Consider the following 13095-nt stretch of genomic DNA (forward strand, 5'->3'; position numbering starts at 1 on the left):
TATTTGAAAACCAAATAATTAAAAAGTTTATTCACAAATAATATAGCTTTGTATTATTAAAGAATTTCTTTGTAAGCCATATCTACAAAAATGATTAAAAAAATCGTAGGAAAGTCCGCGTTAAAAAGTTTTCTAAATCTTAATCTCTAAATAAGGCAGACCTTTTATTTTGAATATTAAATAATTGTATGAATTACTAATACACCCCACCTTTATTTTACGACATAATTATCTCAGAAGCCCACACAATAGAACAACCTTCTAAAATTCCCGGCAATTAAAATTAGACTGATCTTAGCACTTTATCTAGACACACCCAAAGGCGGTCTCAATAATTAAAAGTCTTATTAAAAATAGTTTGTCTTGTTTTGGGTTTGATTTTATTTTGTTTTCCAAGAAGGAGAGCCCATGTAGAGAGAGTATGTCAAAACCAAAGAGAGCCGTAATTTCACTCCACTCAAAACCGGCAAGAAGGCAAGGATCCAAAAGAAACCCCAAAGAGACAGAGAGAGAGAGAGAAGGAGAGAGTGAGAGAGAGTTGGATTTACTCAGCCGCGTGTCTTTAACTAAGCCCGGCGAGAGTGTCTCGAGCGGCAGTTCTTCAGCGAAACTCGAGGCGAGCGGTACGCATGCGCGCAGTCGCACATCCGTCAGATACAAGATACAAAACACAAGTCACAACAGCTCAAGTTCCGATTCCGGACACAGTGCGACAAACCAAACAAACACGCGTTCGAACTGCAGAATCGCGCAGAAAACATCGAGACAGCGAAATAAATAAAGCGGAGGCATAAAAATTCCTCACATCGTTCAACGCGCAGCGACGACGATCGAATGCGGACAAAAAAATCCTAAACAAAAAAAAAAAATAAAGCGAATAAAAAGCGAAATAAAAGCAAGTCCAAGGTGCCCGAGTGCCCGAGGTGCGAGACAAGAAATTAAATTGATAAAGCCTAAAAAGCGGAGAGCCTAGGACTTTGTCTTTTGCACCAGAGAACCCAACCAACGAACCTCACAAACTTGTCGCGTTGTTTGCTCTTCGCGGGCAATTATCGGGCGAATCGGGAATCTGGGAATTCGAGTGCCGCCGCTGCAGTGTGTGTGTATGTGTGTGCCACAGTGTGTTTGTTGTTCACTATATCTGTCTATATATATATAGTTGGTGTGGCAAATAGCTCAGAGCCACGAAATTGGTTTTATCGGCGCGCCGAAATCGCCCAAACTGCACAAATCCAGAAATTAAAAACAAAAAGAGAAACTGTTCAACTGTTCAACTGTTCAGCTGAAGGGCAGGCCGGCCAGCCAACCAGCCAACCAGCCAGCCAGCCATCGCAGAAAATATTAACCCGGCGGGCTTACAACGCCAGCGAGCAAACAAACAAACGGCCAGCAAAAATGTATAATAAAAAATTACAGCAAGTGATCGTGCAGAAAATAGATCGATAAACCCAAACCCAAACCCAAAACCCCCAAACCCCAAACCCCAAAACCAAAACGAACTCGAACCCGAAAAAAAGCGAAAAAAAAAAATAAGGAAAAAAGCTGAAAAAAAGCGACGCGGTCCAGTGGAGAGTATAAAAATAAATAAACGAGCGACGATCAGCGAGCGATCAAGGAGCCAAGGCAGAAGGAGCACGTTTCTGGGTTTTTGTTTCAATTTCAATTGTGGAAATCGTAGAGGAAAAATTCCGAACCGGTCTCTCTTCTGGTCGCCAAAACACAACGCCAAACGCCAGCGGAGGAGGACGAAGGAAGTTGGCAGCCGAGAACCTACAACCAACCACCAGTACCACCAGCACCACCAACAGCACCACCGATATTTATTAAACAAAGACAGAAATTAATTTCACGATTTTGTGAGGCGAACCCCCCTTGTCTCCTGGACAATCCCCTCCTGGAAATCCCCCGCCTCCCATGCGCGGCTTGAACTTTGAGCCTGAGGTCTGGGCTGCAACAGGGAACTAGGGATCGGGATCTTCGGCTCGCCGGCAAAATGTACGACATCAAGCGCCTGGAAGCGGGACAACAACAGCAACAGATACAGCAACATCAGCAGCAGCAGCAGCAGCAGCGACAACAACAGCAGCAGCAGAAACTGCAACAGCAACAACCAATAAGCCTTGACCTGACTGGCCAGCAACTCACCTGCAGCGTGATCGCAGCTCATCCCACTCCCACTCCCCATTCCAATTCCAGTTCCAGTTCGAGTCCCAATCCCAGCGAGGCCACCCACATGACTTTGCTAACGCTGCGCCGGCGCCGTTCGCTGCAGCGGAGGGCCTGCCTCCTGAGCATCCTGGCCGCCTTCGTCTTCGGGATGGCACTGGGCGTGGTGGTGCCCATGTTCGGGTTGCCCCGCCACCTGGACTCCCCGCCGGACCTGCCAGAGGAACTGGTGGCAGTGGAGCCGCTGAGCAGCTACCGCGTGGAGTTCATCAAGGAGGCGGACGCGGAGCTGAGTGCCGAGCAGGTGTTCCGCAATGCCTTCCACCTGGAGCAGGACAGGGATGCCCCCGACTCGATGGTGGTGAAGAAGCTGGACACCAACGACGGCAGCATCAAGGAGTTCCACGTGCAGCGCACTGCGAACGGAAGGTATCGCAAGGGTCCGGAGAGGAGGCTTTCCAAGGCGGTTCAGGAGAGGATTCCGCAGCAGGAGAACCTCCGCACTCCAGTCACTCCTTCCGGGAGACCTTCCAATGAACCCCAGGCGGGTCTCATCGAGGAGGACGTCTTCTGGGGACCCACGGTGGAGCAGGCTCTTCCGAAAGGATTCGCCTCGCAGGACCAACTCAACTGGGAGCGCTTCGTCGGGGAGCAGGGAAGAGTGGTTCGCTTGGAGCAGGGATGCGGCAGGATGCAGAACCGCCTGGTGGTGTTCGCCGATGGAACGCGTGCCTGTGCCCGCTATCGCCAGAACACGGACCAGATCCAAGGGGAGATCTTCAGCTACTACTTGGGGCAGCTGCTCAACATAACGAATCTGGCTCCAAGTGCAGCCACTCTGGTGGACACGGGCACACCCAACTGGTCGGCCGCTTTGGGGGACATCACGCAGGCGCAGTGGAAGGAGCGCCGCCCGGTGGTGCTGACCCGCTGGCTGGCCGACCTCGAACCGGCCGGGATACCACAGCCCTTCCAGCCGCTGGAGCGGCACCTCAACAAGCACGACGTCTGGAACCTGACGCGCCACTTGCAGTTGCAGCCGAAGCCGCAGCAGGAGCAGGAGCAGGAGCAGGAGAGGAAGGAGCCGGCGCAGACGCAGGGATTACTCAAGCGGTTGGGGGCTGCCACTTCGCCGGGCTCCGCTCATCAATCAACTGCGATTGAGGAGACAGGAACGGGATTGGGAATGGCAATGGGAATGGGAAGTCAAGTGGAGAGCGGAGGAGCGCTGGTGCAGCGACTAATTGAATTGGCACAATGGTCCGATTTAATCGTCTTCGATTACCTGATCGCGAACCTCGATCGCGTGGTTAATAACCTGTACAACTTCCAATGGAACGCCGACATCATGGCCGCGCCGGCGCACAACTTGGCCCGCCAGTCCGCCTCCCAGCTGTTGGTCTTCCTGGACAACGAGAGCGGCCTGCTCCATGGCTACCGGCTGCTCAAGAAGTACGAGGCCTACCACAGCCTCCTGCTGGACAACCTCTGCGTCTTCCGGCGTCCCACCATCGAGGCGCTCAAGCGTCTGCGAGCGGCGGGAGCGGGACGGCGGCTGCGAGAGCTCTTCGAGCGGACCACCAGCGCCGGAGTGCGGGACGTCCTGCCCTCGCTGCCGGACAAGTCCGTCAAGATCCTCGTGGAGCGCATCGATCGGGTGCTGGGTCAGGTGCAGAAGTGCCAGGGGAGCTAGTGAATCCAGTTCCCACTTCCCAACCAACCAACCAACCAACCAACCAATCTCGACTGATAAGCTGTAAATAAGGGAGCGTCTTCATCTGGATCGGGTTAGCAGTAGTCAAGGGGTCAGTGCTCAAAAGTAACCCCTTCCATTCGCATCCCCAAATTGTAACCCCTTAAATTAAAGTCCCTGGAAAAAGCACTGACCTCCAGGAGATCCGAGTATTATAGATGATCCACTAGAACACCTAACTTGTAAATGCCAGACGTATTAAGTATAACCTATCCGTAAAAGTATCTGTAAAATACGTAGACTAGCTAGCTATAACAATGTGTGTGATATTTGTCTAAGGAACCAAGCAGCCTAAGTAGATTTCATTTTACCATTTACAACCAATAAACCACGAGTATATGTACCGAACGAAATGCGCCAGTCGAATGTCACTTTGAAATATGGAAGATCGGCCAACAGATGCAGATGCAGATTCAGATTCAGATTCAGATGCAGATGCAGATACACGAGTATCTGGCCATCTGAGCACGCCTGCGCCTGTGAGAACTTACATAGTCATGACAATAAATTGTCATTGATCTTTTTTGCAGGTGAGATGGAGATGGAGATGGAGATGGAGACGGAGATGGAACTTGCCACATAATGCAGGCTCCACTTCCACACACAGACACACACACACATACAGATACACCGAATCTGGTGCTGCTTTTCATAATATCTTCATAAGCATTTGAGAGCCGCCTCTCTTCGGTTCTCCAGTTCTTCAGTTGCCCAGAATCTCGAGTGCAGAAAGATGAAGCCCCGCCAGAGCCAGTTCCAGATACTTTCCACACACACAAACACACACTTAAACTTTCTGAGGCACCTTGGGGCCCGAGATACACGCTCTTGTGGATGCAACGTCTCCATCGAAGCCCCCTTCTCCCCTCCCCCCGCTCCTCCGCTCCCCTTTCTTGTGACTGCAAGATTTAAGATCGCTGCTCATTAAGTGCGTCCGCGTGTCCCAGCGACAAGATGCTGGGAATCTCGAGCCTCCTTGCCTCCCTGTCGCACGTTTTGCATCTGATTTCGCTGCGTATACTTTATTGGACACCAGAGTAGTTCACGTAAATAAAAATGAAATGAACCGAGCAAGTCGCTCCACGTTGGCATTGGCCATAGCCATGGAAAATGGAATGGCCACTTGGCGGATGGCCAAAAACAACTACAACTACTAAACTACCAAAAAATGTGGCTCGGTTGGGAGTTAATCAACTCACGCCTCAGCTGAGCGAAGATATTTTGATAACCCGTTTCGGACGCGCCAGATAAAGTATCTCCAGCAGAGTGAAGGAGCGCAGCGGCGTTCGGCTAGTTTAATAAATATATCAAATAACCTAAAGACGTGTTAGGGAACTTGTGACTTTAACACGTTCTCAGCCGCTTCGGCTTTGGCCGCAGAACCCATTTTCGAATATCGTCTTACCACTTCGGTTCGCTCCGGGCCGTACAATGTATCTGTATCTGTATCTGTGCGAGTATATTGCTTGCAACTTGTCTGCGGGGCCTGTGGCATCTCTCCCCAGAATGAAACCATAATAAAACAATATAATTGAGATTGAGATTGAGAGAGCAACCCGAGATCTCTGCGCCCACCAACCGCGTCTTTGTTTACGTTTTACAGTTTACACGCTTTGCGGCCCAAAAAAAACTGCAAACGCCAAACAAATGTGCCAACATCCACGGCCTTTATGAACTTATTAATGCCGGCTAGTGGAACCAAAACGCTTTACGATCGCCTCATAAAACGCCACAAGGGCTTCGTACAACGTAATGCCACCTATGCTAATCCCCCACTTCTAATTGCCACCCGTTGAAGGAGCGACTGAAAAGGTCGCATCACTTGAAAAGCCTATTGATCTGATCAGAATATAACTTATATGAGCACACAATAATGCTCTGGGGGTTTTATATTGGTAAGAAAAAGAATCAACTTCATTGATCTAGATCCCCTGGTAACAGATCCTAAAAGTTTATTGGTCATCAAAAATATTGTTTGGGTAAATAAAAGGAAAGAAGTGGAGTATCGTGGGTGCATCTAAAGACATTTATTAAAGATCAATTGCTACGAGGCATAAATAAATTATTTATAAACTTGTTAGTTGTGTATTATTTTTAATTACTTTAACTTCTCTCTTTCCCTGTTCGCATTTTTATAAAACAAATTACTATTTAATTTATTAAAATCAGAGACCCTTCTTTCTTGTCTTTAAACTTAATCCCCTCAAATAATGCTCCATTTAATTATATTATTTTAGTATTCAAACTTCTTAATATTTATTCAATTAATATCTTCTCATACTATACCACCAAATGTTTATTGATCAAACTAATAAGAGGTTATAAAAGCAACGGCAGTACACCAATTTAAAATGTGAAAAGCGATGCCTGCATTTTCGCTGAATAAATCGCGGAATGTTTGTAGGGCATAAAAATGATTAGCATATTAGATATCCCGAAACTACTTGTACACTCGCTCCTTCGAACTAATTTCCGACCATAAAAATCTCAAGTTCAGGCCCAAGCTCGTGTATCTCAGCCGTATGTTGACTGGCGACTGGCCAATACATCCTGGCTAGTTGCGCGGCGATCAAGTCGTTGCCTCACTTTTCTCTTGACTGCCTGGCAGGGCAAACAAATCTGCCAGTTCCTCCTTTTTGTTGTTGCTCTTGTTGTTGATGCTGTTGTTGTTGTATGCTGGTTGTTGTCCGTTGGTTGTTGGTTGTTGGCGTGGTCGCTGTGTGCACAATAATTTGCATATTTGTATGCTCACAAGCACTGGCGGCCTCACTTACTCCTTACTCAAACCGACTTGCCATATAGCAAAGCTATAGTACGATATATGAGGACGCAGTCGCGCCGCGTTGTTGCATGCAATATTTCTCGTGTTGTGTGTTTACTCTTTTCGCTTTTATTTAATGTCCGCAGTGCCTGCACGCTGCCTCTCAGCAACTTGTAGCAGTTGCTGGTGCGTTTACAGCGAAAATTCTAAACAAATTGCTTCCGCACCTGCAGCTACGTAAGCGAAATGCCATATAGATACTATATGGTGTATATATAAAAAATCAATGCACCAGCGACCTGGAATCCACGTCGGACGTGGCTGGAGGCACTGCAGCATCCGAACAGTCAGCTCCTTTGTGGCAAAGCATAATGGGAGGCACTGTGCCATGGACTTGCAACACCTTGCTGCGCCATCAAAACAAAGCATTTTCCACTCCGAAAAGAAAGAAAGAAAGAAAGCCCTGAGAAACCGAATCACATCATATCATAATCCTTACAATGCCATTGAGCAGCAGAAAGGGAGAGTTCTAAATCGAAGTCGAATCGAATCCGCTTTTCTTCTCATTTAAGTGCAACCCTTGGGGGCACGGGGAAAATTATGGGGAAAAAGGTTTCGAGCTCAAATTTATGGTCGGCACTTTTGGGGTCTGCTGATGAAAAACCTTCTTTCATTTTACACCTGAAAAACGGAGAGGGTCGGGGATCCCGGCGAGCGATGCTTAACTGCCTTTTCTCGGGAGTCTCCTCTTGTTAACATTCTCCCGGGAAGAAGAAAGAGATGGCCGGTCGATAGTCGAGGCTGATAGGCAAACGAGGGAGTTGGCCAAGAGCGATAAGAGCTGCTGGCCAAGCACTTCCAGCTAAAACATAACTTTTGATTTTAGTCACTGGCCCCGAGGCGCTGGCATCTTGAGACCATTAAACGATTTCGCTGATTAATTTAACCAAACTGGTCAATGTGATTCCGCCGTTTTGACATTGACGAAGTGCCGAAATTTGTCTGGGTTTGTTCTGATCTATCTGACACGGATGGCATTGGCCCCTCTATCTGTCTATCTGCATCTCCGGTAACCTGTTTTCGTTTGTCCCGCAGTCTGGCAACTGAAAACTGAAAACTGAAATCTAAAAACTGAAGAAGTGAAAAACTAAAAACTGAACATTCAGATCTGGAATCTCTTTGTTGGACAGCTCTCTCTTTCTGGCGTTCGGTTCTTCGGTGGAATCAGGTGAAGTGAGTTGATTGATTGCGCTAATTTATAACGACAATGGGTCAGATCGCACATGGGACCTTTGAGCTTCATCCCAGCAGAAGCAGCAGCAGCAGCAACAGCGGTGTAGAGACCAAAAACCCAAGCCCATACCCAAAAGACAGAGGAGGCTGGTAGGAATCCATTAAACACGGCTCGAACCCAGCTTCTGCCTGCCTTTCTGCCTTTTTTTTTTTTTGCCTCTTTTGCCTTTCTGGTTTGATGATGATGATGCGAGCGGCCCGCTGATGAATGAATCTTTTCAATTTGGAAATTTTCAAACAAATTTGTCAAAAACGCACAGCAGAGAGAGAGACAGCAGAGCGGGGAAAAAGGAGAGGTTATGCAAAGTAATAATGCATCAAGTTTGTTGCCTAAGTCTTTTGTTCTGCAGCTGCTGGCTTTGCGTGCAGTTTGCCTGCTAAGTTTTCCTAGTTAATTGCTCGTGATTGAATTATAAATGCATACAACCCTCCTCCGAGCTAATTCCACTGCCCAGCTAACCGAATCAGACATGCCTTACCCCGAATCCAAAGCAATCTCTTGGCTCTCGCCACAGCATTTCATAGAAACCATTGGAATATCATAAATTATAAAGCCTACGAGCCGAACTAGTCCAAGAAGGAAAGCGGTTCTCGAACGCCAGAAAATAACACAAATACACAAATACGAGAAATGGAAACTCAAAACGCGCTGGGACCCGTAGAGCGGAGACAAGCTTTAACACCTTGGCCCAAGTCAGGCATTTGTTGTTAAACAAAGACGAAGAGGGTCAACTACGAACTACAGACGAGTTTAGGGCAGCTGAAAAAAGGGTGGAGGGGGGAAAGGGGGAGAGATCTTCAAGCGGGGAAAGAAACAAATTAACAGACACCTGAAAATGGTCTCAAGACACCATCACCATCACAACAACAACAACACAACGGAACGTTTAAGATATGCGGGCTCTCATCTCTGGTCTGTTTTTTCGAAAACCATTTCTCGAATAATTAAAACCCGAAGCCATCAAATGAAGACAAAGAGTCGATTAGTAATCTGTGCAAATGCATATGAGCGACCGACCAGGGGCGTGGTTCTTCAGTGGAGAGCTCCATAAAACCCAACTCCGGAATAGATGCAACCCGTGTTTCGTGGGGGCAAATAACCGATCCCCAACTTATAGTAAACCCAATCGCAAAGTGGGCTTAGACCTCCCGCAGATTTGGACCGTTGGCTGCTCTTTCAGCCGCAATCAACGATCATGGATCTGTTTAATTAGCTGTTCGGGTCGCACCCCAATCCATATAATTGACTGCCAGCCAACTGGGTGACCTTCAGAGCAGCGAGATCTGCATAATGCATAATGAAAATTTATAGAACTTATAGATCGCCTGTGATAGATTTTCAGCGAGATATAAGCGTTCTGGGGTAATTACTCCCCCTCTTGCCGCTTTTTCGAGACTCTGTGCAACCGGTGGCGGCGACAAAAGCCACGTAATTGCATTGGCCAACGGACGATGTTGGCTTTAATGTTCGCTTAAACGTCTTTTATTGCATGTTTGCCGGCTCTCTAAAATAATTCACACAGCAGGTACAGTGCGTGCTGACCATTGAATGACAAACATTTGCTTAAATACACTTAAAGACACTCTAAACGACCGATTTTATGTTGATCGTAACGACCTTTTCTATCGGCTGTAAATGTTGTGTATTATTTACAATCTGGAAATAATGTTGACAATCTTTAAACAATAAAAATTTGCCTCTAACGAGAATCTTTTAAAAGGATTCTTATTTTTAATTTATATACTTTTAAAGTAATTTTTTTTGAATGAATGAACTATTTTGTTCTTTCATTAAATCAATTTAAATAAAATTGAACTTCTTCACTCGTTTTGTAAGATTACCATTCTTTTCTTTAATAAAAATATACTTATGTTTGATTGGCTAATTTTCGCTTAATTTTTTTAAACAACTCGGTTTATAATCCTGCTTTTCATCATTTTCTTCTGAAGGGCTGTCCACTGTAAGTGAATTATATCTGAACGATTCTGTTTTTAGCTCGGATATTTTCACACAGACAAATCCGAGCTGCTGGCGCCGTTTGGCCGACGAATCCGAGTTGCAGTTGCAGTTCCAGTTTCGCATGGCTGCAAGAATCGCGTGGGCGAACAGTTTTTGCAGTCAGTGCCCCCGACCCACTGCCCCTTCCCCCCTTTCGTTGCCCCCAAGCTGAGTGTAAATTCTAATTGAGTCGCACAACAAATGCAAATGCAAATATCGCATGCAAAGTGCCTGAGAGTAACCTTCAAACGCTGCCCCAATCGATTTATCACCTCGTCTGGATTCAGCATCCAATAATAATAACAAACCATTCGGGGATTCGATTGGAGTGTCCGAAGATATACAACTCACAACTCACCATCGAAATCCGTAGATCTCACTATATAAATATCTCTTTGTGTGGATGCTCCTTTGTTATTTTGTTATTTTGTATCTGTGGTTAACTTTCATTAGCTTTCTAATGTTTGTCACTGGCTGCCCCATCCAACTTGCCCCATTCCCCATTCCCCACCCCCCTGCCCCATCACTCCTGCCCCCTCCTTTTGTCATTCCATTTTACTGTCACTCAAATCTTTATAAGATTTTCCTCTTTCTTCGAGTTCGAGTTCTCCTTAGCGGTTCTTTGGGCTCTGCCTATTGTAAATATATTTTTCCATTATTTTCCATTAGTTTTCACTCGTTTGTTGCATTCCCGCGCCACATATCTTTTTCTCTGTTTGTGCCTGAGCCTGTTTGTCTTGGATTTAGTTGTGCACTGTTAAAAAAAGTGAGGAATCTGATAGATTAGTTAAAAAGTTCAATAAAATAACATTTAAATTGTATGATACAGATAATATGTTTGTATGTTTGTAAAAGTGGTCAGAAATATTAAACTTATATTAACAAAAAAAACAAAAACTAAAAATAATAATAATAAATCATAAATTATATGGTTTGTTAGCACTTGATTAATACAATTATTAGAAAATGTAAAATACAATACAATTTCAACAACATTCCTACATTTGAATTATCCTAAACAAGTTGTTTTAATTAAATTTATATTTCATTGTTTATAATAATTGATTGATGATCACTTTCGTCGAACCTTAAAATACAAATTTAATGTCATGATGATTAGTGCTATTGAAAGTTACATTTTTTTAAAGAATAAGATACAAGTAATATTTGTTAAAGTAAATTAATTCTATGAACGCTACCTTTGGCAAACTAAAAATTTGTTTGTTTTTAATTTCAAAATGCAACGAATAATAATTCAGTTGACCATTAACAATTATTTCTTCTGGTGTACTTTGATCGGTGTTTGGTGTTGGCGTGGTCGTTACACAGGTTGTTGGTGTTGCCGTGTGGTGGTTGTTGCTGTTGCATATTGGTTATTATCTTCGAAGCGCATCGCTGCGGTGCGTTTACCGCCGATGCCAAAGCCAAAGCCAAAACCAAATGCCGTCTGTCGTCTGTCGCTTGTCGTCTGCCGTCTGCCTTCTGCCGTCTGCTGGTGCGTATTTGGCCCAGAGTGGACCGAAAGGCGGCTTGAGTGACGGAATGATGTTAACACAAAACCAGTTTCATTGACAATACATGGATGATGCTGCCGATGATGCTGCATCGCCCCTTCTTGTTCTACTCCCCCCTCTCCCCACGAATATTTTATTTATTTATTTTTTTTTTTTGGTGCTCGTCGTTCGGTGTTTTTCGCTGGCTTTTTTGATGGATGGTTGACAAAAGGCAGAGCGCAGAGCGCAGATCGCAGATCGCCGGTTTATTTGTCTTGTTTGATTCGAGCACACAGACAGACACACGGCACACATCATTGTCGCTGTCAAATCGCGTTAATATCACTGAGCTGTCAAATTACCGGGACCGCCGGGTCCAAATGTTTGCTTTTGACCAGCTTGGTTGGTAACTCAATTAAAGCGTTATTCATGAGCCGATGGGAGGGCGCCACTCGACTGGCCAAAACGCCCTCTGATTGGTCTATTTCAATGCGGCTTTAAAGGGGTAACCGAAATCGGAAAGCGGAGAGTCGTCCGGTTTGGCTAATGACCCCCTCGCTTTTGGCCATTTTGACCAGCTGTCTAGGCAATCTGATTCGCGGCTCAAAACTGTTCTAGACTAATAAGTTCATCCCGCAACCCGAAGACTGTGGCAAATGCATTTGGGCCAACGCGAAAGCCGTTAATTGTGGTAACTCTACACTTGGCTCTAAAGTTCAGCAGGTTCGTGGTCGGCAATTAAAATCGGGGGAAATAAATAAAGGCAAAACCAATTCAGAACACACACCGAGCTCACATTTCCTCGCAGCCGCGAAAAGGTGTCGAAAGTTCAAGCTGTTTTTTTTTTTTGTTGCCGGTTTTTATAGGCCAGGCCGAAAGAGGAATAGCAGGAATGCCCAGTGCAATAAATCTTTTAACGACAGTTGATCATCTCCTTTCTAGCACTTGACTTTGGTTCTTTTCGTTCATGGGACACCAAAGTCTGTCGAAAACCTTAGGCTAATCTTGAGCAGCTAGATCTCTTCGAAAAAAAACCCCAAAATCCGAAATAGTTTGCCCCAGTTTTCCTTAACCCTCGTTTGTTTGTTTGTTCATAAAATTATGTAAATCAGCCCGGGATCATTTGGTCGTCTGTGATTAATTGCAGGTCCCCTCCTCGGTTTCTTAACCCGGCCAAGGCGTCATTCCCTGACCAGATAACGATTCGTTTTATTTACGATATTTATTTGTTTATTTGTTGGCTGGTTTGGTTTGGTTTCCCCTTCGTCTTGTTAGCATTTTGTTTTTGTTTCGGACGAGCGACTAAGAGCATTAGCGCGAAGTGCGAGGTGTGAGCGGAGGGCGATAAGCTAATTCTAATTCTAATTCCTGGCCGGGCCTAATGCGTTTATAATTAACGCACTGCCCCTCCCCCAATAACCCCTTTTGCCCCCTCGCCCACCCACTTGAAAGTGAGCAACTGTGGGGCGTGCCGAGGCATCAAGCGCACACGCCCGGCAACTTGCAACCGGCAACCAGCAACCAGTAAGCCAGCAACCTGCAACCTGCAACTGCGCAACGGCAACATGCAGCACCAACGGCAGCAACATGCGGCAGCAGCAATCCAGCAGCAATCGCCTAGCCAAAAACA

The 13095-nt window shown here is 45.8% G+C and overlaps 1 protein-coding gene across 1 annotated transcript; it reads left to right on the forward strand.

Annotated features, from left to right (window-relative positions):
* Window positions 1-603: 603 nt before the first annotated feature.
* Window positions 604-4272, forward strand: LOC108090498 (extracellular serine/threonine protein kinase four-jointed). Its single transcript, XM_017189215.2, has one exon. It carries the CDS (start codon window positions 1994-1996, stop codon window positions 3857-3859), a length of 1866 nt encoding a protein of 621 aa, XP_017044704.1. The 5' UTR covers window positions 604-1993; the 3' UTR covers window positions 3860-4272.
* Window positions 4273-13095: the final 8823 nt, after the last annotated feature.

Source organism: Drosophila ficusphila, unplaced genomic scaffold (assembly GCF_018152265.1).
Source record: "Drosophila ficusphila isolate 14025-0441.05 unplaced genomic scaffold, ASM1815226v1 contig_414, whole genome shotgun sequence".
Lineage (NCBI taxonomy): Eukaryota > Metazoa > Arthropoda > Insecta > Diptera > Drosophilidae > Drosophila > Drosophila ficusphila.